Source organism: Amblyomma maculatum, chromosome 2 (assembly GCF_055883805.1).
Source record: "Amblyomma maculatum isolate TAMU_Amacu chromosome 2, ASM5588380v1, whole genome shotgun sequence".
Lineage (NCBI taxonomy): Eukaryota > Metazoa > Arthropoda > Arachnida > Ixodida > Ixodidae > Amblyomma > Amblyomma maculatum.
The window spans coordinates 107,464,224-107,489,387 of NC_139345.1; the positions used below are offsets into that span (position 1 = coordinate 107,464,224).

Consider the following 25,164-nt stretch of genomic DNA (forward strand, 5'->3'; position numbering starts at 1 on the left):
GAAGAGGAGCATAATTTTCTACCGCCCATATATTCGGCGGTAATGAAGGTAGCTTAACCATTTTTTGCATTACGGAGAGGATTGATCGAAGACTCGTGCACATATTCTAGTATTAGTAAATAGCTTTTTATAGGCCCTTTAACGACACCTTAAAAGAAATAAGGCGCCTGATAAGCGAATGGGGAGTCTACTACCCCTAAATCACCTGTGACAATGCAGAAATTTGGTGCCTTGGTGGCAGCTCCATAAAAGGTTATAATATTCTTGTGGCTCAGCACACTCAACACTTGGGCCTAGAAACAAGTGAAAACAATCACACTTGTTAGCTTCGCACACACTGAACACCCCCGTCATGTCGTAAGGCAAACCTTCATTGTACTGAAGCACTGAACTGAAGCCTTTGTACTGAAGCACTAGACATATATGCGCATGCTAAACATCGTTGACTATCATCAACAATTTTAGCCAAAAAATATGTGCCAAGTCTATCCAGTGCTAGCAAAATCAAATCGAAGAATACCTGCGACTCCTGTGCATGCACTGAGTGAAGTTAGCCGGCACAGATAGGGTACTCAATACTAAACACAGTGTGACCACTTTCAGCAAAAACAGAGTTTATATAAGCCATCAGTAGCCTATTTCGCCAGAAAACTGAGGGGTGATGATACTGATCTTTAGGGCCTATGTTACAGCCTGTCCCTTTCGGTAAGGGAGTCTGAATCTACTGGCAGGAATATTTTAGAATCTAATTTTTTCTGAAATAATTGCACCTTTTGCTGCAGGACAAGTGAGAAAGAGCCAAAGAAAAAAATGTTTGCTGGAAACAATAACTGCATGGAATGGTTTTCAAAGTTTCTTCAAAGCACTGAATTACTTTTATGCATGCCTTTGTAGCTCAATCCAAGCTGTTTTTCAGACTGGCCAGCGAACTAAGGCAGTTGTGCAGTGCACGAGTTAGGAGAACTGTGAAGGCCAGTGTGTGCGTGCCCTTAACTATAAAAGTTACTTAGTGACTATACTGACAGCAATGCAAACGTGGATGTTTCCTCTCCCCTAAACCGTTCACAAATGTACAGTCTTTGTCAAAAATATACGGCCCACGAATGTTTGTTCTAAGCCCAGTAACAAGGCTCATAAGGCAACTCTAGCACTCGAAATCTCGTGGATGACAAACCTCGCCCTCATTCTCCTCTAGCTTACAATCATGGTTGGTTTGTGGGGTTTAACGTCCCAAAGCAACTCAGGCTATGAGAGACGCCTAGCTTACAATCATATTCCAGTACTGCTGCTAGCAGCCACGTTACAGTGCTTAGAAGTGAATCTCTTGGGCCATATACTTTTGGCAAAGACTGTACTTCTGTACTACATATGAAGTGAAATGGAATACAGAAACTGATATTGTTAGCCGCTTAGCTGCTGCAGAAAATTTGAAAGACAAAAAATGAAGCCATAGACTTTTGTTCAGAGCACTGAAGTGATGTGATGCCAAAGAAATAAGTATGAATTTTGGTGCAGTAACTTAGCTAGAAGAAAAGCCCTTGTGCCTGCATTGCTTGCATGTGAGGTGGCTTCGCTTGAGTGCAAGGTCTGTCTCTGAAATCTAGTGAATCATCGTAAGATTTTGTCTCTTTTGCTCCTATACGCACAGCTCAAGACGAGCCTGCTTGCAAATGCATTATGTAAAACTGATGGTTCCAATCTAACCAATAATCAAAGCTGATAAGTGATGTAAGGGGGAAAAAAAAAAGAAACTGTACAAGCATAAAAGATTATTGGATACATACTGTCGAAATGCAGATATGACAACTAGCACTATAGCTGCATCAAATGTGGGCTTCAGAACTTTACAGTTCTGATAACATTTGCTAAGGATTTGAAATTTGGCATTTATTTTATGGAAATCCTGAATGCATTTGTCAGCTTTTGTTTTTATGCAGACATATGGAACCTACAAGAACCAAAAACCAACCTTCTTGAGAGCACAACTATTTTCCAGTGACACTGGAGAGACAGACAATTATTCTGGTGGGGCAAATGAAATACATGATGAGCTTTTTTCATGAAGAGCATGCTGCAATGCCAGAGAGGCAGTTGCTTTACAAATTTACATATGCATAAAATATGGCAATCCAGATGGCCAAATGAAACTTCGCAATTTTTGCAGTTGCCTCCCAAACTCACAGTGGGTGTAGTCAAACTAAGCATGTTCAGTGAGCAGGTGCACATTGCAAATAGGCTGCAGGTACTTCTTTGAGGGATATATCACAGGTAATTTGAATAATAGCAGTGCAAGCACGTCTGCAAAAAAATTAAAATAGAGTGCACACTCCAGCATTTAATGCTGCCTCTCTATTTTCACTCAGTCTGCTCTTAACACTACTTTCCATTTGCCCTTTTCCCCTTGTTCCCTTTAACACTGTTTCTCCTGATTAGACTGCCTGTCAACTGGACCAGACTTTGCATATGGCACTAAGTGACGTAAAATGTACTAGACAGCTCAACATTACTGGATTCCCCCTGCTTAAAAGTGCAATGGATTCCTCCATGAGCAAGTGAAAGAACTGAAAACTGGCTATGAGGAAAGAAAGGCGTAGTAACGCTCTCACTCTGTGAAGACCTCGCACTGTGACAGAAGGGATGAAGGAGGTAAAGAAAGATAGAAGAAAGAAGAACCATAGTGGAGTGTTCTGGATTGCTGGAGTGCAAATGGTTCCCTGTGGCATCCACATGGTACTGAGGCTTAAAAAAAAAAATCAATTGTTTTATGCATGTCACAACAGGCATTTACACATCCATTTGTGCCCCGCAAGAATCGGTGATAACTGGCTTGAGTTAAACCACACACCAAGAAGACTCAGGGAACATTAAATTTAGAATGTTACATGCACAGTGCATTGGTGATAATGGAAATGCATCCATTTCTCTTGCTGTCTCCAGAAGTACATTGATTGAAAAACTTGCCTCTTTCTCCAGAACAAGGAGCTTCTTGACAGCCACAACGAGATTCTGAGATTTCCACTTTGCACGATACACACTTCCAAAGGCACCACCTCCACACCGCTCAAAGAACTGTAGGTCAGCAAAGTCCAGTTCCAGGAAGGGTGGGCACGAAAACTCTGAACTCGCACACTCGGTCGTCAACTCTGTGTCCCCACCCTGCCAAGAAGCACTGTCGTCGTTTGAGCGCTCATCTTCAGCAAACTCCTCACTTGTCGGCATTGTCTGCTGGTTTGTGGACAAGTCAAAACTGCTCTCGGTCTGGGAGGGCACCACGGTGCCTGCACTGCCTCCAGACTCAGCAGCCATCCTGCATCAGACCTGCCAGAAATGGCGCCATGAAATGACAGCACACGAGAAAACAGCATGCATCAAAACAGCACACAAAAAGCAGCACAGTGACAAAATGCCCAAGTTAAAGCTGTAACTAAACAGCACACATAAAATACAACACGTGTAAAAACAGCAAGCCATATAAAACACCAGACCTATAGAACAGCACAACAGAGAACACTGCAACGTTCAATCAAATTGTGCGGGTGGCAGAAATAGTGGTTATTGTTATCGCATGCTTGGCTTTGGTGGCATAGGTTTATCTGTATTAAGCAATCAGAAACAAGGCAACACCATGTTACTTGAGGGATAAATAATAAACTAACGATGAGGATGATGATTGATTGATTTTAATGGCGCAAGGGCAGGGATAATAAACTAGTACATATTTAATATGGTATGTCTAGTTGGGATTATGGCTGAGGCTAAATTAGATGACTTTGCACTTCGGTACATTATTGGTCATTGATCATAATGTTACATAAAATGATAATAAGCTGAAGATATGTTTGCAGCGTCAGGACCTCTTCTGTAGATGGAATATGGTGGCTGATAATATAACTGTCCACTAATCTAACGTGACCTAACCTAACGCCATCGCCGCATGGTGAACAGCCTACAATTCACCCAGCTTTCTATTCTATTCAAACATTAAACCAACAAAACTAGCAATCTGTAGCTCCGAACGTCGTTGCTGCATGGGTTATCCTTTATCGTTCGCAGCTATGACTGATAATTTGCTTCCTCTGCAGTGCTGCAACATGCTGTGCTTTGTCATCTTGACGTTTTTTCTGTGTGTTGTTTTGTCGTTGAGCTGTTTCTTGTGTGCTGTTCTTTTTGGTCCCCACTAAAAATGTGCAAGAGCACTCTAGTTGTATGTGCCTGCACCACCCCAGTACTAGACTGGACTGTGCAGAACTGCTGTTGTGTGAGCAATATAATTGCTACTCTATACATCAATTCAGAGATAATGCAAATGCATAAGCAACGTGAAGTGAATTTTTACAATTATAAGGTGGAAATTACTTTTCAATAACAACGGCAAGCTCGTCGCGCCGAGCTAATTTGTTGTCTGTCATATAACAGGTAAAAGCACTAAACTTTAACAAAAGCTGGTGTTGGATGTTGTATCTAAGTGTGGGAAAAGGCATGCATGCAGTGACGAAAACGTAATTTTTGAAGCTAGAAAGCATAAGCGTCTTATAATCACTACTAATTTTGTGCTTTCTCACCGCATTGTTCGATTGAGAGCAGACCAAAGTTGCTCTGAGACAGAAGCCTGTTAGATATGATTCGACATCCGTGCATTCGAACCACACATTACCTCTCGATAAAGCAAATCATTTCAGGCAGTGCTTGAGGTTAACGTGCGCGTCCGTCTAATCAGATGGCGGCTCCGAATAATGTTTGAGGGCCGTCTTTTTATTGTCCCCTTTTGAGAGCTACAGACATTTACGTTTATTCAGGTGCTCAAGTACACACAACTGCCAAGCTAGTTAAAAGACCGCTCGAATTAGCACGTATGCAAAAGATTTTTCCTCACTTCTTAGGGACCACACGAAGGAAGCCGCTTCAAGTAACGGCGTGATGCCCTAAACAACGCAATCGAGCAGCTCGTACACGGCAGAGACTGCGAAATGTGGAAGATATTGCACCCTGTTTCACAGTCAGTCGCAACCCGATCACTCTACCTGAAATACAAGTGACTAGCACTTTTTATACTCTTCCAGTAAGGGCACAAATTACCGCAATATAGGCACTGACATGTAAGGTGTAGCCATGCACGACTGCAGTACTAACGCGTACTTACGTCTTGCTGATTTAGATCGGCAGTTTCTCGGCTTCAGTTACTACGTTGTCGCATAATAGAAGCTTGCTCACCGCGTAGCGGCAACAGGACATCCTTGCTCAAATGTTATATGCATATGGGCACAGAATAAAGCAACATCGCCCAATCGAGGGCCTTTGGTTTAGATTAAGGATCAAAATCATGAAGTGTTATATTGTTATTATGAACGTCGCTAGCTGTGAAGGAATTTTAGGCCTAGTTCAATGCAGACGATTTTTAAGGTCACATGACTTGTATCTGTTGGTTTGGCCGCACGGGGTGCCTCGCTGTTCCAGGTTCCAGTTCGGGCCAGACAGCAAGCAAGCTAACCATGAGAGGAGGCGTCCAAATTTAGAACATGTGGCCTTCCTAGGCCGCGAACTTCTTCGAAAACGGCGTAACAATTCAATCTCTGTGCCTCAGGGAAAACCTCCCAGTAATTCTGGCGCGCAACGTTCTTGTTTTGACACGCGGTTTTCAATGTATGGCGCTTTCCGAAAGTACGCTGAACTTTCTGGCAGAAAATGAAATGTTTATTCACTTGTGTTGAATGCTACGCTGTTGTCAGACAAGGTATGCCTCGACTATAAGCGTGATTTTGAAGACTTCACTCTACGACTGAGAGCAAAGTAATCGCCAGCTTACTACAAGCCGACGACGGATCGCGAATGCGCTCAGGCAGATATCCCTCGCGGTACGTTACGAACCATGTCATAACCAAGTCATAAGCAACCTATACATAACCTCCTTGGTCATAACAAAGCCTCCTTACGAATTACTGATGCACGCAATGCTTCCCACCTCGGGCATTTAGCTTCCTCAGTTTTCTTAAATTATGAAAGGCGAATGCAGGAATGTCATTCTTAAGTGCAGCCGGAGCACAAGCAAACTCGTATATGCTGCGTTTAAACTGTTTTGTGTACAATCCTATGAGTGGGAAAGCGCGCTTACTTACTAGTTAGGTAATTAACTTACCTGCAGTTCATGGCAAGCTGTACGCGTGTACATGTTATTTGCAGAATGTTCATGGTCTATACTGCCGGTGTTTCGCAAAAGGCAGTTGATCGACACATATCGCATTCTTTTTATGGCATGTAATGGTCATACAGCATACAAGAGACGTCCATGTGTTCTTGGATGCCAGTGCAGGTTAAAGATCCCCAGGTGGTCAAAATTACTCCAGAGCCTTCCACTACAGCACCCTTTTCTCTCTCCGCTTTCACCCCCACCTTCATCCCTTCCTTATCTTCATCCCTTCCTTTACAGTATCTTACGGTGCGGTTCAGGTGTACACAGAACAAGTGACAGGTACTGCGCCTTTCCTTTCTTTTTAACCAATTGTTATGGTTTGATTTGGTTTTTATGGTTAAACGTCCCAAAGCGACTCAGGCTATGAAACGCCGTAGTGGACGGCCCCGGAAATTTTGACCACTCAGGGCTCTTTAACATGCACTGACATACGATGCACAGTGCATTTATTTATTCCTGGGCAAATAGTCGTTGCATTGGCCCTCCAAATGCAGAGAATAGCTCCGAAGGGCCCGAGAGACAGGTTAATGACACACACAAATGGAACAGGGCGTGTAAATGTAAACATATATTTATTCCATGCATAAACACTCTGCAACACCCTAGAGATGGTGGAAACATATAAAAGTATGTACAAGTTTAAAATATACAGGCACATATTTTACAAAAGGCCCAAAATCATACACACACACACGCACAGTCTGACACAATAAGGGCTTCGGCCTTGGGACATCCACACTATGCCTCGACTCAGGTGCCACAGTCCCCATCTTCTCCTGCCGTAGACTAGCTGGGCTGGGACAACCCCAGGTGCCCGTCGCTGGAAGACGTTATACAAAAGAAAATGTGTGCCATTCGGAGAAGGTAAGAACACGTCCGAAGGAGTGCTGACACATTTATAACAGTCCACACAACACTGGCAGCGCTGCCAACAATAGACGAAGCGCTTCATCCCACAAGGTTCAACGCAGTGCATGACAGCACGTGGGTGCAGGTAATGTTGCTGGTTGGGAAGTAACATGACCTAGGGAGGGAACCATTTACAATCACCTAGAGACAACACTTGGATGCAACAATGTTACAAACTGCGGAAACCCGTGAGTGAGTTGTACCTGTACAGAAATGTGTCAAGTTTCCACTACATCAGCAATAACAACGCCTTAAACATCTGTGCAACATGCACATGAATAAAAGTAGCCTGAGTGTTCACAGTTATGCAATAAACAAGGTGCAACATCTGGGCTGTTTCATCTAGACTAGTTCATTATACAGAACATTTAGTGTTTGCTGGCCAAGCAGTTATGTACATAAAGTTCTATAAACATTGGTTGGGGAAAAAAACCATGCAAGAGTAACCAACACAAGTGGCTATAATGGCTGGGCAAACATCATAAATAGCCAACAGTATTAGCACTAGTCCCTGTGTCTACAGGATGCAATAGTATATGTCACTTGTAGCTGCAGATGGGCAGCAGATGCATAGAGCACTGGCAAAAAGTTAAGAGAAGTGTAGATAACAATAAACAAAAGAGCAGCATGTTTATCCCAGTCTTCTTACCAGCAGGCCTTGACAGACCATTAGCTGAACAATCTTGAGTATGGCAGAGCATTTTGTTCAACAGTCGTTTTACAGATCTGGACAAGGGCAAGTGAGCAGCACCAACATTAAATAAATAAAAAGAAGGGCAGTGCAATGTGTCACACAGAGAAACGGATGTTGTTAATACAGACTTCAGAGCTGCAATGGTTATTGCCTCTGAGCGACAATCGTGCCAAAGTATACAGGGACATATACCTCCGATTGAACAGCACAGGGGGCAGAGCAGACAAGCGGCAATGTCCTATAGCAATAACTGACCCAGAAGGCCAAACATGAATCTACTAGTGGCAGCACCTTGACTAATAAATAATCTTCCCACGTAAGCAGGCATCTCGTGTCACCGTCACTCCAATCCATTGGGACCTCAGAACCTTAGAACCTGAGGTCCACTTCAAACACTCGCAGAGCAACAAGGTGACATAGCAATCTGCAAGGCAGACTGGCCACTGCCAGGATTATGCAAATTGTGCACCCCGCAATTCGCTTTACAGTCCCCAGGTTGGCAGGATTAACTGTTAAATATGATTATCGTGTATAAGCCCTTGTGTAAACACCTTGACACTTCATCGACACGCAATACACAAACAAGTCCGTGCTATGCAACTGCAAGTTTCTGACTATGCATCAAGTGCTCTTCCAGCCCCATTTTATTTTTTTTCTGTGACATGGTCAGGCCTGCGAAGAGGCCTGCGCAGTTTGATCGTACAAGAGGAACAGGCTTCAGTCATCTCTCACACATGTGTGTAGCAAGTCACATGACAGCTCTGGGTTACCCCCAGCTCCTGGCAAAAAAAAAAAAAAGAGTATAAATAAAAGGCCCCAGTGTCCCAAACATAACACGCGAAATGGAATGGTGCATCTCTTGGGCTGCTGGAAAGAGTGAAAAACAAGCTGCCAGCTCCTGATATAGTGAAAGCTTGTTGATTTGAACCTCGATAATTTGAATTTTCGCATAATTTGAACTAAACTTTTTTTACTTTTTTTCTCTCTTGTGACAGGTGCTTATCCTTCCACCTACCAATCATCAACCAAACTAAAAGACAAATAATTACGCAAGGAACACTTCTTTTTTTCTGGCAGTCATCCATTCTTACACTGTTCAGCCATCAACAAAGCTACAATCATGGCGCCAGCTTTTGGCATTGTTTGCTTCAAAGGCGTTTGCTGCTATTACGTTTTCCGACTGTCTGGCAGTGGACGGCATCCGCCCCCAGTCGTGGCATGTTAAAGTGAATATACTCAAAAAGAGGCTTGCGCAACGGGACGAGCGCTGGCACTCTGCCAAGTTCGCCTTGGCGCACTGCCAAGAAATGCACTGTGGGCTGCAACAGTGCCAAACAGATGGACGTGCTAACGATTAATGCTTTCTGTTTTCTTCAAAGTCTTAGTGGCAAAAGCGGGGGGTGGGTGCATTATGCGAGTGGGTTTGTTAAGCAAGTAAATACAGTACATTTACCGTAATGCAAATGGTTCTTGTCAGTTTTTTCCACAGCCAGAACATCAAATAATTCAAAATTTATTCCCGGTCCCGTGACGTACGAATTAACAAGCTTTAACTGTATAAGGGTGGGTGCACAGTCTGACACTTCGAATATAAACTGAATGTCAAGTAGCAATAACTCAATTCCTTTCAAAAACTAGCCATTTAACATCACAAGATCAGTCACAAAAAATGGTATGGTACTCGGAAAATCGTGGAAAGCCTTCCAAAATGCTAAGAAACAAAGCGGAGGCACTAATAAACAAGGCTGCAGGTTGACACTATCCATGACAGAATGCATAATATGCAGAGCTGCATTCCAATTTGGACAGGTAAGCACTGATATATGCCTACACTGAATTGTCACCAACTTTTCATTTTCACAGATAACAGTCAGACATTGGTAAAACAAAATGATCTCAGGTTAAATAACAGATACTATGACAAATAAAATGCAGTTTCCCTTAAAAGGCCCATAAAGATGCAAGGATCCTTCATTACATTTTAACAGAATATAATTTCCCTTCAAATACACTTGATGAATTGTTTTCTTCCTGAACAGAAAAACAAAAAAAAAACTGACTGATATTTACAGTGTTTGCAGACCCCTATTTTTTTATCTTCTTGCCACTGCCAAAGTGGAACCAGCCAGAACCCTTTTTCTTTGGCAAGCCGTTGGCTGAGACAGTGTGATGGCCAGTGTGGAGAGTCGATGGAAGGCTGCCAGTACGAGGCTTTGGGCCAGGAGGGTCGAGAAGAATCTCAACGACTGCGACGTCGGGGTGCTGAGACCGAGGGCCCTTAGGCAGCTTGGCTGCAAACAAGATAGGGCACCAAAAAGTCAGTGCGGGCAGGAATAAAATTCGGCAAAGACACTGAAGTCTGGTTACGTTTGAGAATGCAAAAGCATTATGATGACTACGAGTCATCACTACACACAACATTTTTGCATACTCTATGCCTTACAGTACAGTAAGCTGTCAATAAAGAGGCACTAATTAGCACATAAGCCACAGGTATCATCCATGGCATCAAATTCAATCAACCAAAGAGTGTCCAGCCATGTCACCTGCCTACTATATGACCATGAGGGAAACCATGATGTATGCTGCCAAAAAACAGCCAAGGAATAATATGACCGACTCGAGATCCAAGGGTCACAATTGGTTCAGGACCGACTCGAGATCCAAGGGTCACAATTGGTTCGATTGCCATCTCATGTATGCTTCCAAGTTGGCGGCTCACTGTACTTAAAGTGCAGACTATGCAGAAACATTATGCATAGTTGTAACTCATAATCATTATAGTAATGATTTTACCAAACGTCACATTCCAGAGGAATGCTCGTTATTTCTGTGCCATGGATGCTGCTGTTATCGCCGGCTTCTGTTCTAATACGTAGGACATATCATGCTTTGATATTTACATAGAAGTTAGTACACAAAAGTATCAAGAAGCAAGAAGGGTCTGCGCATGACATAATTATGCCTCTGCAATGCAGTATATGCGCCATTAGATGGCTTTGCATTGTGAAGGTTCTCGGTCTCTCTCTAATACCCGGGTTCGATCCCGACCGCCAGCAGCTGCGTTTAGATGGAGGCGGAACGGAGTGGCATCCGGGTGCTGTGCGATCCCAAGGTGGTTGAAATGTCCGGAGTCCTCCACTACGACATCTTTCATAGCCTGAGTGACTTTGGGATGTTAAACCCCACAAACCAAACCAAACCAAACCAATCTCTCTCTCTCTCTCTGAATAATGTATTCTCCATCTATTTCCATCAAGTGCAGTTCCATGGATGTTACAGGCACCGTGTGGCTCAGTATGGTATGGTACATTATGGTACACTGCAGCACAGCTAGTATGGTACTGTATGGCATGTAAGAGTTTAGCATTCAGAACCAGCACATGCGGTACAATGTAGTGGAGGGCTCCGTATTAATATTCAACCACCCGGGGTCCTTGAACATGCGCTAGCATGCACAGTGCAAGAGTTTTGCATTTCGCCTCAGTCAAAATGCATCCACAGTAGACCGGATGCCATGCTGCAATCTGGTGCTCAGCAGCTGAATGCTAAATTAATTCTAAGCCACGCTGTGGCCATATAGTAACCCTAATTTACTGCTGAACCAAGTAGCATGCAGAGATTAACTGTGCTCTATAGTCAATTTTAGATGGAATCATCTCATCATAAAAAGTACACTTTGGGCTAACTACAGTCACAAACTTCCCTTGCAAGCAAAGTGGAGATTAATGGGATCAGATTCCGTACACCAGCAGCCCAAGCTCTAGTCTCCCTTGCGAGTGATACCAGTTCAGCTAAATTTACCTTCCTTCTTATAAATGAAGAATTATACCAATAGCATCAATTTTCAGGCAGCAGTTTTGAGCAATTCACAACAGCATAGCACCATTCGAAATGACCCTGACAACAGGAGAAAAGTTGAGGTTACATACCCCTTGGACGTTTTGGCTTAAGCTTGTTGTGCAGGGCCATCTTTGCAGACTTTTTAGCACTCTCAGTCACAACATAACCTGAAAGTAATCAAAGTTTAGCATTAGTCACAGCTAAGAATGAAGAACTTTCTCCATGCTAACAGTATAAGGAGCACTAACAGTACTACAGTACTGACAATTTCAAGAATATGCAGTAAATCATCAACTCTAGCTCCTCTCCCTTTGCATGTAAGTATGAATAGCATTACCAGATGTACAAAACTGCAGTCAATATAATGCTACTTCCTAAAGTACATGAGGGAGATTCACCTTAACTTTAGCGTGGAGCTATAAGCATGTACTGTATCCCTACATCTGACTTCCTTTATTGCAAGCACTTCATTTCACCCATGTTTGCTTGTCTGCTCCTTCTCGCCAGCATGCCTCCGGCAGGTGGTAGGTGGCAGGTGACACGTCCAGTCATTGACTGGTTGGCAGTTTATGTGACGTCACAACGTCATATGTCAAAGGAGCAGCCATCTTGAGATGGGAATCTAACCCACTGAGACCACTGAAAGTTGGATTCTGACTCAACCATGCTATTCCTAGGCCATGCAGGCACATTCATACAACTTGGTTAAAGCGTGCTTTTGTATCCTATGTCGGGTGGTCTTTACATAAAGTGGTAGATTACGACTGTATGCTTATGAGTATGCGAGACTCAAAACGAAGTGAAAAGCGAAGTGCTAGCACACCTTATTTGCATTAGGTCCAGCTATGCTAAATCGGCTGTCAAGTTTCAGGCATGTGAGCCGCATAAAAAAAAGCGCATAATGTGGAGTTTTAATGTCCCAAAGCAACACATGGGCTATAGAGGGCACTGTGGCGGAGCACTCTAGATTAATTTATGACCCCTGGGGTTCTTAACATGCACTGACGCTGCATAGCATATGTACTAGAGTTTTTTTTGTACTTTGCCTCTACTGATAACTTGTGGCCAGTATTGAGCTCTAAGTCTGCCGGCCCACTAGAGTGCCCTAACCATACAACCAGTGCAGTGGCAGCGAATCACTGTGGCGGCATTCAACCACAGCTGCAGTTTCCACAAAAGCTGCGTGTGCAGCTGGCACCCCTTTCTGTATCAGCTGGTTCTTAGCAGGTGCCATTTCTGCCACATGTGTCCAGTAGTTCAGAAACTGTTGCAGTTAACAGTAGGTTTTTACGGCACTGTTAAAACTGCACTGCCTTCCTTACCTTGCTCTCGGTCATCACGCACTCGTTTCCGTTCAGCATGGAATGCCTGCAGCCACTTTTCCTTCTCAGCAGCTGTCTTTGTGTAGAACAGGTACCACTTCTCTCTCGTGGTGCAGTAGATCTTCCAGGCATTCCTCACAGATGTGCCAAACTGTGAATCTGAGAAAAATAAGAATGCCATAAGATATATTCCTTAGTGCTATTTGCAAAGGCCAGAAACTAGGTTATTAATGGCATGTCGTAAGGCCTTTTAAGAAAGTATGAAGTCGGTTATCATTTATGCTAAGGAAATTTCACACAGCAGCTAGCAAGTACACCTTTCTGAACTGTATGGTTTGGTGGTGAAGTTTAATGGCTTTTAGCATGATGCCCTGGCAGCTCCCAATACATGGACCACAGCCTCGTCACTAGGAAGGAGACTGGCTTCAGGCACTACGTTTTAGTAAAGCTGGCATTTGCTATTGAACTTTTCGTAATTTTTGTGCAAGCTGGAGAAGTACTTTTTGTTTTCATCCACCGAGTTATAATAATACCAATAAGGACAAAAAAAAAATAAAGAAAAAGATGGAACTGGTGCTTTAAAGGAAGAAGTTTTAGAGCCTCTTAAGCGTGAATGAAGGTGCAATTTTACTTAAATTGCGCCTGCAATTTCCTGCTTTATACTGAGACCAAATGGCATTTTTTACTGTTTTCAGCTAAAAGAGTAGCCTATCAGTTGTGAAAGAGATATTTGTGTTAACAAATGATATCAGAAGAAGATTAAAAAGCATGTGTGGCCAAATGTAACTTGAGAATGCAGGTGTTGAATATCAAACATCACATGCCAAAAAGTGACATAAAACAGACATCAGTGTTCTTATATTTCTCTATCTCATGCCAAAATGCAGTGACATTATAAACACTGTCATTATATACAGAGATCTAGCAGATAGCATTTTTGCAACAAAGCAGGCTTACCTTTGCCATTCTCCACATCCACAACACAGCAGGAGTTCATGTTCAGCCTGCCCTTGTATGACAATGTGTTCCTCTTTATCAAGTCCTGAGCACAATGAAAGACACATGCAACTAAGTTCCAGCACAGAAAGGATGCGAGCTAAAAGTGACTTAACAAAGAAACAAAGGACACAACTACTACTATATTCAGTCACCCGAGATATGCACTTGTCAATGCTAAATATGGATCCCCCATTTGAATAAACCACGCTCGAAAAAACGACACAAATTGCAGTAAAGACAAGCCAAAGCAAACATGCAACTGGTGCAAGAATACCTACACTGTTGTTGTTCTACGCACATAAACGCTTTAGTATAGACAAAGCTATACCCCTTCTTAGTGTTATCACTGTCATGTAATGCACAGGTAGCCATCAGCAAAAAGATGGTGCCAGAAGGTGTCTGTATGATGCCGTTGCTTGTACCAAAACGAAAAACCTTTTTCTTTTTTTCTTACACACTTTCTGTGCCTTTAGGAATGCTGAATGCCTGTCTTTGCTTATACAGTAAGCTCTTCTCGATTTGAATCAACTTATTCAAGCATCCGGCTGACTCAAACTGATGCTTCGGACTCCCATAAATTTAGATCATTTAATTCAAATACACATTTGGCCTACACCAATTTTGAACAATTAAAGAGAGTTGACTTTGCGAGCATTTTCAAAAATTTTCAATGTATTACAAGTAGTGGCTTCAAGTAAGCAGTTGTTTGATAATATGCCGTTCGCAGTCCCCATTCAATTGATTAGTAAACATTTTTGCATTGACAAGCCATAGACCTCTGTTTTCTAATCAGCTTTCAATCCCATTTGAAGGAAATTAGCCAGTAAAATGTTCACACGGCTAGTTATTCCTGTTCCAAAGCAACATCTACACTATGAGGCATACCTTATTGAAAGCGTCATGAACTATAGTAAGCATAATCTTAATATCCGTCTATCCTTACACTGTGCTTCCGTTACAGCTGCTCAAGATGAACTGAACTTGCGCATAGTAGTAAAACACCATAGCTATTCAACTGCTGTGGCAGCTACCCCACCGATAAAAAAAAAAAGGTAAAGAAGTCTAGAAAGTTTCCACATTCCCTAGTGAAGGAGGCAGCTCACCTTTTTGCAATACACCAGCTGGTTGTCAAACAAAAACAGGCTGACCACATCCCTAGACCAGAGCGACGTCACTCGAACTGCCTCGCCAGAGTGCACCAGCATGGAACTCGTGTCCAGCAAGTCGGGACCCTTAAGGACACAGAAACGAACAAAAAGCACATCAAGAGCTGCGTATGACGTCTTACAGTAGCACTAGGAGCAGCTTTGAATTACATTAAATGCTACTTGAATTCATAAATCTGAGGCACGCCCTTTTCTTATCGAGTGATCAATAAACACTAGACAAAATCCAGCTCTTGAGAGACAAATACATTGAAACAAAGCTGAATTCTTCTCCAAAATAACATGTGCCATATCAGTGCTAAGCAAAATGATAAACAGCACCAAAGCCTGATAAAAGTAGAAGCAGGTGGAATTCAACATTGCAAGATGATAACTGTGAAGCAGTATGCTGTGGAAACTTCCAAGAGGAATGTACCAGTGGTATCAAATACACCGTGGCCAAATATATCCTATGCAGTGAACCAGCAAGCCGTTCCCTGATAGCTTTCTCCAATGCCAAGTGGCGTTTAACTAGCAGCACAATCTTTTCATGCTTATTCTCTCTGCAAAATGGACCAAGAATACAGGAGCAGAAGGAAACGCCTTCTGTCATAATATCCTTTGTAAATGGGTGACTGAACAGAGACAAGACACTGCGAGGTGCATATGACAAGCTGGAATTCGTTGAAGAGGATCCCCGTTTCCTGTAAATGTTGGTTAAATGCCTCATAATCCCTATTAGCAGCACAGGAGAAGATTAAGGTTGGCTGGTTTATAAGGTTCAACTTCCCAAAGCCACTCAGGCTATGAGAGACACCGTAGTGGAGGGCTCTGGAAATTTCGACACCCTGGGGTTCTTTACATGCATTGACAACGCAAAGCACATGGGCGTCTTGCTTTTTGCCTTCATCAAAAAGAAGCCTAGATGGCCAGGATACGATCCCGCATTCTTAGGCACAGCAGCTGAGTGCCCTAACCACTGTGCCACCACGGCAAAGCAGAGGTCTAAGGAGCAGGGTGCCTTCCTGGCTTCAAGTGCCACCAGTGAGTGCCTTGCTCCAAGCAGCTCGACACAAAAATTTGTGGCACCTGAGATCCCAAGCCCATATCAAATGCATTTTTATGCCATCCTTAGAGATCTTGTACCGTGGTGTAAGATACATAAAAAGAGGCACAAAGAGAGAGAGAGAGAGAAGAAAAAAGAAAGGGAGCTTACTTCCCAGTTGAAGACACTGTTCTGCCATTCGGCCAGCTTCTCAAGGCACTCCATGCGGCGCTTGCGCTCGTTGACCATCTGAGCCACGCCCTTCATGGCCGCCAAGGCTTCCCGCACAGCGTGGTAGTCTGCGTGGTCGGGCCGCGTATATTTGAGCAGCTCGGCCAGCTGCAGCGGGTATTTGCAGATCTTCTGCACTGGTGTCAGCAGGAACCCATCCAAGGAGATGTCAATCATGTCTTGGAGGAGGCGGCATGCCTACATGGTGGAGAACCGAAGAAAAAAGGAAATGACAGAAAGGGTGAACACCTGATTAAGCATGACATGACAGACATCAGCAGCCACTTCATAAGTACTGCGGTCCAATTGGAGATACCTGGCAGACTTAAAGTGAGTGGCGCCCAAAATTTTAGTGCAGCCTTGGACATGTGCTGGGAAAAGCTGTATCAAAGAAAAATAAGACTGAAGCAAACAAATATGTAACCTGCACATCTTGCCCTTCTCTTGCGCTAAAAAAATTTATTGAATCCTCTACTGTTACTGTTAAACACTTCTAGGATAACAGAAAGGCTAGAGAGACTAAGGCAATCAGTCAAGAACAGCCGACACGCTGAGTAGAAAAAAAGAAAACAAGCTTACAAGCCATAAAAACCACTTTTTCCTCGTCTTTAATTCTGAAATGGCTCCCAAACCTCAAAGTGCCTCCAAAAATTTCCATTAGATTTGAACTCCCTTTTTCAGTGAGCCTGCATGCACCAAATACAACCAATGGTTCTCATCTGGTACTTCAACTCTTTCACATAAATAATACTTATGTTTTCATTCCATTCTTAATTATTTTGTCACATGTGTACTAAACCACATTTCTTACATATATTTAACAAGAAACAGGACCACTTAAAAGTTCAAGTTTAATTTGTAAAATAAAAAGGGCATGTCAGGAAGGGTAATAGTTTTGATATATCTTTACATTTTCATGACTTCTTTTCATCGATAACGAAAGAAAGTACTGGAATTGTTGATCGAATTCCTTTTACCACATATGTTCTCTTCAGCGGAGCTGTCCAGGAGTAATGGCAAATGGTAGCACGTAAAGCTAGGATCATGAACACATCATGAAAACTTGAGAAAGCCCTGTATTATAATGTATCAAGAACTTTCTGAACTTCAGCAAATTGCACTAAAAAATAAACATTGAAGCGCAATATCAGGAAAAATAAGTATACTCATGTTTGTGTCTGCCCTTGCAACACTTTAAGAGAGTTTAGTAAAGAATGTGCAATACAGGGCACAGTTTACTTCATAATGTGAAATATTTTACATCTACTACCTCATATAGAAGGTAACACCATTACCTTTCTGATACAGTCTCACCATGAAAATATAATGTATTGAGAAATGATATAAAATTCAATTGAATTTTTTATGGAAGGCTTAAACGAAAACCCCACACTTGCCTCAAAGAAATGAACATATTTGGAGTCAGCATAGACTTCTTGGAGTTCGCTGACGGCCAGTGGGTGATTGTTGCAATACTCAGAGTAGATCTTGAATTGTTTCCTCTGAAGCAAAAACAAAACAAAACATTCAATGTTTCATTTCAGTGTTCCCAGCAACATAGGCAGTAGTCATGTAGGTTAGGCAAGTGTACTATACCTCAAAGCAAGCAACATTTTTTCCAATAAAGAAAATAACAAATATGAGCAATGATCAGATCTATGGATATGGAAGCCATGACACAGCCGTAAGAATGCAAGAATGACGAGAAATAAAAGTGGCAGCTTACATGCTCCAGGAACACACATCCAATTTGACTTAGATGTGGACGCTCCCAATCGACAGCAGACTCGAGATGCTTGAGAAAACCATTCTGAAACTCATACAGCTGCTCAATGTTCCCAAAAATGGTTGCACGGCGTTCTTCAGAGAACATGTCGGGCCTCCGCCGGACTTGTGCCAGGTAGCCCTGTTGGCAAACATGCGAGACAGCCACATTCAGTTTGTTTTGGTGCAAAGACCACCGACTATCAGCCATTGATATTGCTACCTTTTATTTCTTTTCTCAGCCTCCAGTCTCCCCAAACACACACACGCACATAGGCACAACATTTAACTCTAAGACATAAATGACTCAAGAAGCTGCAGAAAGTAAGGGCATGTATCATGTGATGAATGCTGCAACAATTTTGCTAGTTTAAGTGTGCACTGTGCTGCCACACCGTAGCACCATATCTCTAAGTGCTGCTATTGAAATACCTTATGCAACTAAACTGCTGTAGTGGCCTAGTAGTTAGAGCATCCAACTTGCATGAGGAAAGTGCAGGGTTCTATCTTCAGTGCTGGCGCATGGCCATTAGTTTTAAAGCGGTATTTCCAGGCAGGGGTGTTTGTTCAGGCATTGAATTCGAATGCTTGAAAAGAAAAAAAAAATTGCATTTGGCTAGCGCCCTGACCCCAGCTTCAGAAGACTTTTCGTTGCTCGTGCAGTGAAGCTCATTTCCAGCTATTCCTTTTACGCACAGTGGTGAAATAGTGGTTTCAACACCTACCTCACATGCGGGAAGTGCAGGGTTCGATTCCCAGTGCCAGAGAACAGGCACCGTTTTTCTAGGGGCTACAAGCTTTCTCCACCTGGTGCTCAACTTTTCAGAAGTGAAATGCTCGAGAAAATGGCCTCTGACCTACTGCTGAGGCATATTGCTGATGTGTGAAAGTTCTAAATCTGTCACGTGCGGTACGGCCCATTTGTTTCTGTGAGACAAGCAGGTATCTCGAGGCGCTAGGGGTTAAAACCGAAACCTCCCAGACACAACGCAAATGCTCTACCATAAGGCCAACAGATTGTTGTCAAGTGCCTTGATAGCACACACTATCGACACTTTAAATAGCTGTCCCACCCTCGTCCTACCTCAGTTGCAAGGTGTAAATACTGCTCACATTATGAAAAAGTCGACTCAAGGAAATGCATGCGATAAAAATTCACACACACCTGAACGACGTCCTTGAGGTGGCGCACAAAGTCTCGCTCAGTGTTGACGATCTCCATGACAACCTTAGCACGCACTTCCTCGTTGCTCAAGAGGCCAATGCTCATCTTTCGAGGTTTGTGCTGAGTGAGCGTGCCATCTGCCATCTTGGTGATGCAGTCCTCCACAGTGTCTTCCTGGCCTACACGTAACTGTAAGCGACCACAGCGGCACATTGGTCAACGCTGCTTTGTGGCAAAATAAACGTGAGAAGCAGCCCCGTATTTCTTGCCACTACTTCACCCATACAAAGCAGTACATGTGCAGCAGAGGATGTCCCCAGTATTGATGACTCATCAATGATCTGTCTCTCAAAGTGAATTGAAGACACAAGGTTCTCACTGGGCCTTTAAAGGACTCTGGCCAGAAAAAGCTCTCTTAGATGTGAGACAGTGCCACCAATGCCGATTTGCCTAAGAAAAGTGTGTGTCCAAGCCTACTGAAGAAGTGACATACCTGTCACCCATCAACAATAGAATTCTGCATGAAAATTACTGATCAAATTTGTGGCCACGGCTATTTAGCTACAAATACTAGAGCTTTCAGCAAGCACATAGTCTTAGAGAGAACAAGTCTAATAAAATGCATAATAAATTTTCTGGTCATCTCAATGGCTACAGTGCTATCAGCAGAGAAACAATCTTGATAAACCTTTGCAACATTTTCCTCAAGAACGAAAACTGCAGCTACCAGCCTGCCCTTTGATAGCAGTGACCGCAACACTAGGAATACCAGCCAGTCTCCCTCCTTTGAACATTATTTGAATTTGGCAGTGGCACACATTGCATACTGCTATTCTATATCACTATCTCCAGTGATATTATACACTTTGCTAATTGCATTAAGCTATTCCCCACTCCATTTGTGGCACATTTATCCTTTGCACTGTCGCTTCAGCTTGAAAACTTTCTTGTTCAGAAAAAAATAATAATAATAATAAACACGACTCATGTAGCGCTAAATCAGAGTGATGATCAAGACCCTGCACTGTCTAGCATTTCTTTTCAGTACTCATAGACACCGAAATGCAAATAAGCAATCTTATGAGGGCTCTTGCTACAATAAAGACACAAAAAGTACCTAACATTTATTCTTTCTGAGTGACACTTTCAGCCTCTAAAGCATAATATTGGCTGTGATAAAAAACAAAAGTGGCAAGAATAATGTATACATAATAAAGCCAAGACACAGTCATGCATGCAAATGCCATTCCAGCAAACTGTGGCATCTCCTACATTCTTTGACTGTTTCTTTCATTTTAATTCTCCAAAACTTCAACAAAAAAAAGATAAAAGAGAGAGAGAAACCACTTGCTTACCCGTACAAATGCTGCTGGGAACCAGCCATGCCGCTGTTCAACTGACCCCCACCACCAGTCCTTGTCAGACATGTCAGTCACTTCAATCACTTCGCCAGCTTGGAAGGCCAGCTCCTCAGAGTCTAGGGTCACATGGTCCCAAAGTGCTTCAACGTATGTAACACCTTCATACTAGAAAAAGAAGAAAGAAAACATACAACATGGATCATACACACCTGATGTTCGAGGCAAATTATCTTGCTAGGAACAGACTTAATGCATTCACCAACTATTCACACATAACGGGTACTCGACCACTCACATCTTTGGGAATTTGGGAATAGGATTCTCCATCAGATGAGAAGTCTTCTTCTGAAGATGCTGTACTGGGGTTCCTGGATGCCTCCTGGTCTGATAAGCCTAAGGAATGTCAAAAGCCAAACACGCAACGATGAAGCATACAGACAACAAGGCACTGAGAAACAATGGTCAACAATGAATAATAAAAAGGCATTGTTTGCAATATCCTGTAATCAGGAACAATAAGTTATGAATCTAGGGAAATATTACCCCGGGAGCAGTACAGATATGAAATTGAGTAGGTTTATGCACAACAATGCCTTAAGTGTGCTTGTCTACATGGCTACTGCCTTGTTGGAAATAAACTATAACATCTATGGCATACATAAGAACAGAAAAGCAGCCATTTAAGTTTGAAGAGCTAGTCTGAAACACTTGTAGACCAACAGGAAACTAGCTAATTTGAACCAATGGACACCAAAGAAAATATGGTTTCACTTGACTGAACCAATTCTGTACAGTGATTACCACATTAGCAACAATCACATATTAATATAAGTGATTCGGTAAAACAATTGCCTGACACCATCATTGACAAGTGTAACAGAAACATGAATTGCAGGTATTGATACCATTATGGTCCGAGTTGAATAACGCTTCATATGGCTTCATCAGAGCCATGTGGACTGAGCCAGTATGACACAACTACCAATATGCTCATGTCGAATTAGGTAACTGTACGCAGACACACCCTATTCATTTTCTATTCGGGAACATCTCCTTACCATGAGAAAGCTGCTCCTTTTGGGTGAGGTCATTCTTATCAGACTTCTCAAGGTCCAGTGGCTGGCTTATAGACCTCCGCAAAGCACCTCGTCCTTTCTGTCGGCGCATTGTCGGGCGGCTACGCTCAATCCTCGTCTTAATTGGCGGTGGTGTGGAGAATTGCTGTTTGAGAAATAAACAGAGCACCAAAAGCATGAAATAAAAACTTTAGTACAGCATTATCAAAGTACTGGTAATAACTCAGCAAAAAGCATTCAACACCCAGCCATGCGAAGTGCCAAAACGCTTACTCTTTTTGTATCATGCTAAGCTACCATCATGCACCCACTGAAGACTGCAAGTCTCACATGAGATGGTTATAGTAGAGGTGATCATAATAGCGATACAACTAATTCTGCTTAGTCACAACTATGCATTTGCTTTTCCTGTGTCTACTGCTACTTCTGAATCACTCGAGAATACTCCAGGCAAGGCAGAAAAATGCTGTAGTATGAGTTTTCATATGTGGGCACAAAAAATTCAGGCTTGATAAGATGAAGTCAAGTGGTGTCTAGAAAAGGTGGCACGTGCTTCATACGAGCAGGCATCAGAGAAGCTGTGCTCACCCTGTCGAAGGATGGAGCTTTATGAGGATGGAGTGGCACATGGGAGCTTGAGTGCAGGGAGCTCTGAACTTGATTGTCATCACACACAACAGATTCGGCTTCGGCCCTGGCTTGTGAAAGACTAGAGTAGGACCCCTGACGACCTGAGCAGGCGACGCCATTTATGGTGATCACTGCAGATATGCTTTCAGCTTTCCTCTGGATGCTGGTTTGGCTACTGTCATCAGTGGAATCAGCCTAAAAGTAGGAAGAAAGAGAGAGCAAAAAAAATGACACCAGTCATCAAATGAAATGCAGCAGAACAGACACCGACAATAAACACAGAAAAGAATGGGAAATCAAAAGAATAAATGTTGCCACGAGAACAATGAATGTAAGTGCAACATGGGTAAACCTGTTGATCACCAAAAGTAAAACAAAAGGAATACTGATAGTTGCCAGTACAGCAAAATAATAAATATCACCCTATACTGTTTGTAATTAATATGGAGAATTGTGTGTGTCTGGTCGATGTAGCTAGGCAATATATGTAGTAGTGGTTCTGAAACAAATGAGTGAGAGTGCAAGCAAGGCATACGGTAATAAAAAAAAAGATATATATGCAATGTGAAGTTTACTGTCCACAACACTCCGACACCTTGCAAAAGACGGCGCTGCAATTGCTTTACTTGTGAGAAGATGTACCTGATAACGGACATGCATAGGTAGCTGCTATGCAGAAGGAATTAAAGCTTCTAGATGTTAATGCTGCAGGATAAGAGATGGCAATAAACAGTTGCACATGTGGACTAAGAAAATATATACATATTTGTTTTCTTTTTGTTGCCCTTTCAACTTAATTTCACAAGCAACAACAACGAAAAAGTGTCACATTTGAATACAGAAACCAGCCCTCTGTAGATGGATGGATGGATGGATGGATGGATGTAAAGAGCATCCTCTTTGAAATGAGGTGGTGACAGTCATCACCATGCTTTCTTTTTTATGCTTTTTAACTTAGATAAAACTTCAACTTTGACTTTACTTCTAGACACAGTTTACCTTTAAACACCCTAGTTTAATTTATATTTAGCTTACATGCATCCCCTTCCTGCTATTTATCCACCAACTTCCAAACGCCTCTCACTAACCTCTACTGCCAATTCATTCAGGCTTCCTTTGTTACCTCTAAACCCCAGGACCTCGGCTAGAGTGACTATGTCCGCATCTACATCTGGACGGATATTGCTCAACTCCAGTGTAAGATGTTCCAACTGTGTCTGGGCATCAACCGCAGATATAGATAGACAGATAAAAACATTATTAGCATTCCATTTTTAACAGGGTTGTGAGAAGTGTCACCTAGCTCGTACTAGGTTGAGTGCTTAATATTTTTTTGTTAGGTTAATTGATTATTCCCTCTGCACAATCAAACACTACTCCTTTGACCTTTTCCATCAATCCTCAAAATGTCATGCATGCTTCACATTTTTACCGGTAGCATTTCGTCCTCAAGCACCCAGCCCTAGCCTCCAAAAGTAAACCATTGCCTTTGCAATTATAAAAAAAAAAAGTTTCCTTTAGCCGCCCTACATGCGGTTAGGGAGCCTACATGTTTGGTCGCGGCACCCGGCTTAGGGTGGCAACATCTCCTGCCAGGGTTGCCGATTTTGGCCAAAAACGGCCGTCAAGCTTGGTGGGCCGCCATTTTGGTCCCCAGCTTAGAAGTGGCACGCTTTGTATATGTAGAACCAGGGTGAGCTAAGAGGAGAAATTGGCCGGATTAACTGATAATGAATATTACGTGTATTTTTGTGGGGATCACCGCTTGGTAATTAAACCAAAATGACATACCTTGGTAGAAAATATCGATAGCCGATGCATAGCTTCAATGTGTATCATTACTTGGCATATGAGCATCCTGTACCTAATGTATAGATAAAGTGTCCACGGCCACTGTATAGTTGTGTTTTATTCTAACTACAATACTTCAACTGCTATATGAATTGAAAGTTTATGTCGAGTATAATAGCAATAAAATTATTGTAGGTACAAGTTAACTAGTTAATTGTGAATAGAAAAAAACTTCGTGCTGCAATATAAAGTAATATATCATCGGATACCTTCAGTCGACTATAATTGCGCTTGACTATTTGCAATTGTTAATTACTTGCTATTTGTTAATTAACTGTGATTAAAAATTGAACTTCTGACTATAGCATCAAGTCATATATCATTAGATAGCTTATACAGATCACGTTCGAACTACACTAATTGCCGGTTTAGTTAAGAACTGTTAACTAGTTAATTGTGATTAACATTTGAATCTCCTTTAGTTAATTTTAGTTAATCACCATTAATTAGATAATTGTGATTATCACTTGAACTTTAGGCTACAATGCCAAGTCATATATCATATGATAGCTTATATTTAGCACGATTGCAATAAACTGATTGGCGGTATTTGTTAGTTGCCATTATTTAATTAACTATGATTAAAAGTCTAACTTCAGACTATAGCATCGAGTCATATATCATTGGATAGCTTATACAGAGCATGTTTGCGCTGCACTAATTGCCGGTTTAGTTAAGATCTGTTAACTAGTTAATTGTGATTTTAGTTAATATTTGTTAATGAGCTTTAATTAGATAATTGTGATTAACACTTGCAATTTAGGCTATGTCAAGTCATATATCACAGGATAGCTTAAATCCATCAGAATTGCAATATACTAATTACCTGTCTTTGTTAATTATTGTTAATTAGACAACTATGATTAACATGAACTTAAGGCTACAATGTCAAGTCATATCACAGGATAGCTCACGTGTGGCACGATCGCAATGAACTAATTG

The 25,164-nt window shown here is 42.2% G+C and overlaps 2 protein-coding genes across 4 annotated transcripts in view; both read right to left on the minus strand.

The window, feature by feature from the left end:
• LOC146199505 (mitogen-activated protein kinase kinase kinase 20-like) overlaps nt 1-5,465 on the minus strand; it is a 45,664-nt gene extending 40,199 nt beyond the window's left edge. Inside the window, exons 1-3 of one of the 2 annotated variants that reach the window (XM_084594999.1) lie at nt 5,141-5,465; nt 2,962-3,318; nt 206-293 (exon numbers count right to left, since the gene is read on the minus strand). In XM_084594999.1, the coding sequence (XP_084451125.1) occupies nt 206-293; nt 2,962-3,306 (433 nt within the window). In that variant the 5' untranslated portion in view covers nt 3,307-3,318; nt 5,141-5,465. Of the gene's footprint in view, nt 1-205; nt 294-2,961; nt 3,319-4,873; nt 5,026-5,140 lie in introns of those variants that run through there. The other variant, XM_084595000.1, reaches the window with a different exon arrangement.
• A 1,277-nt stretch (nt 5,466-6,742) lies between these two features.
• RhoGEF3 (Rho guanine nucleotide exchange factor 3) overlaps nt 6,743-25,164 on the minus strand; it is a 314,667-nt gene continuing 296,245 nt past the window's right edge. Inside the window, exons 6-18 of one of the 2 annotated variants that reach the window (XM_084595002.1) lie at nt 22,330-22,566; nt 21,724-21,886; nt 20,961-21,058; nt 20,660-20,830; nt 19,305-19,493; nt 18,102-18,281; nt 17,773-17,877; nt 16,316-16,573; nt 15,058-15,186; nt 13,913-13,997; nt 12,956-13,114; nt 11,723-11,800; nt 6,743-10,081 (exon numbers count right to left, since the gene is read on the minus strand). In XM_084595002.1, the coding sequence (XP_084451128.1) occupies nt 9,876-10,081; nt 11,723-11,800; nt 12,956-13,114; nt 13,913-13,997; nt 15,058-15,186; nt 16,316-16,573; nt 17,773-17,877; nt 18,102-18,281; nt 19,305-19,493; nt 20,660-20,830; nt 20,961-21,058; nt 21,724-21,886; nt 22,330-22,566 (2,058 nt within the window). In that variant the 3' untranslated portion in view covers nt 6,743-9,875. Of the gene's footprint in view, nt 10,082-11,722; nt 11,801-12,955; nt 13,115-13,912; nt 13,998-15,057; nt 15,187-16,315; nt 16,574-16,635; nt 17,878-18,101; nt 18,282-19,304; nt 19,494-20,659; nt 20,831-20,960; nt 21,059-21,723; nt 21,887-22,329; nt 22,567-25,164 lie in introns of those variants that run through there. The other variant, XM_084595001.1, reaches the window with a different exon arrangement.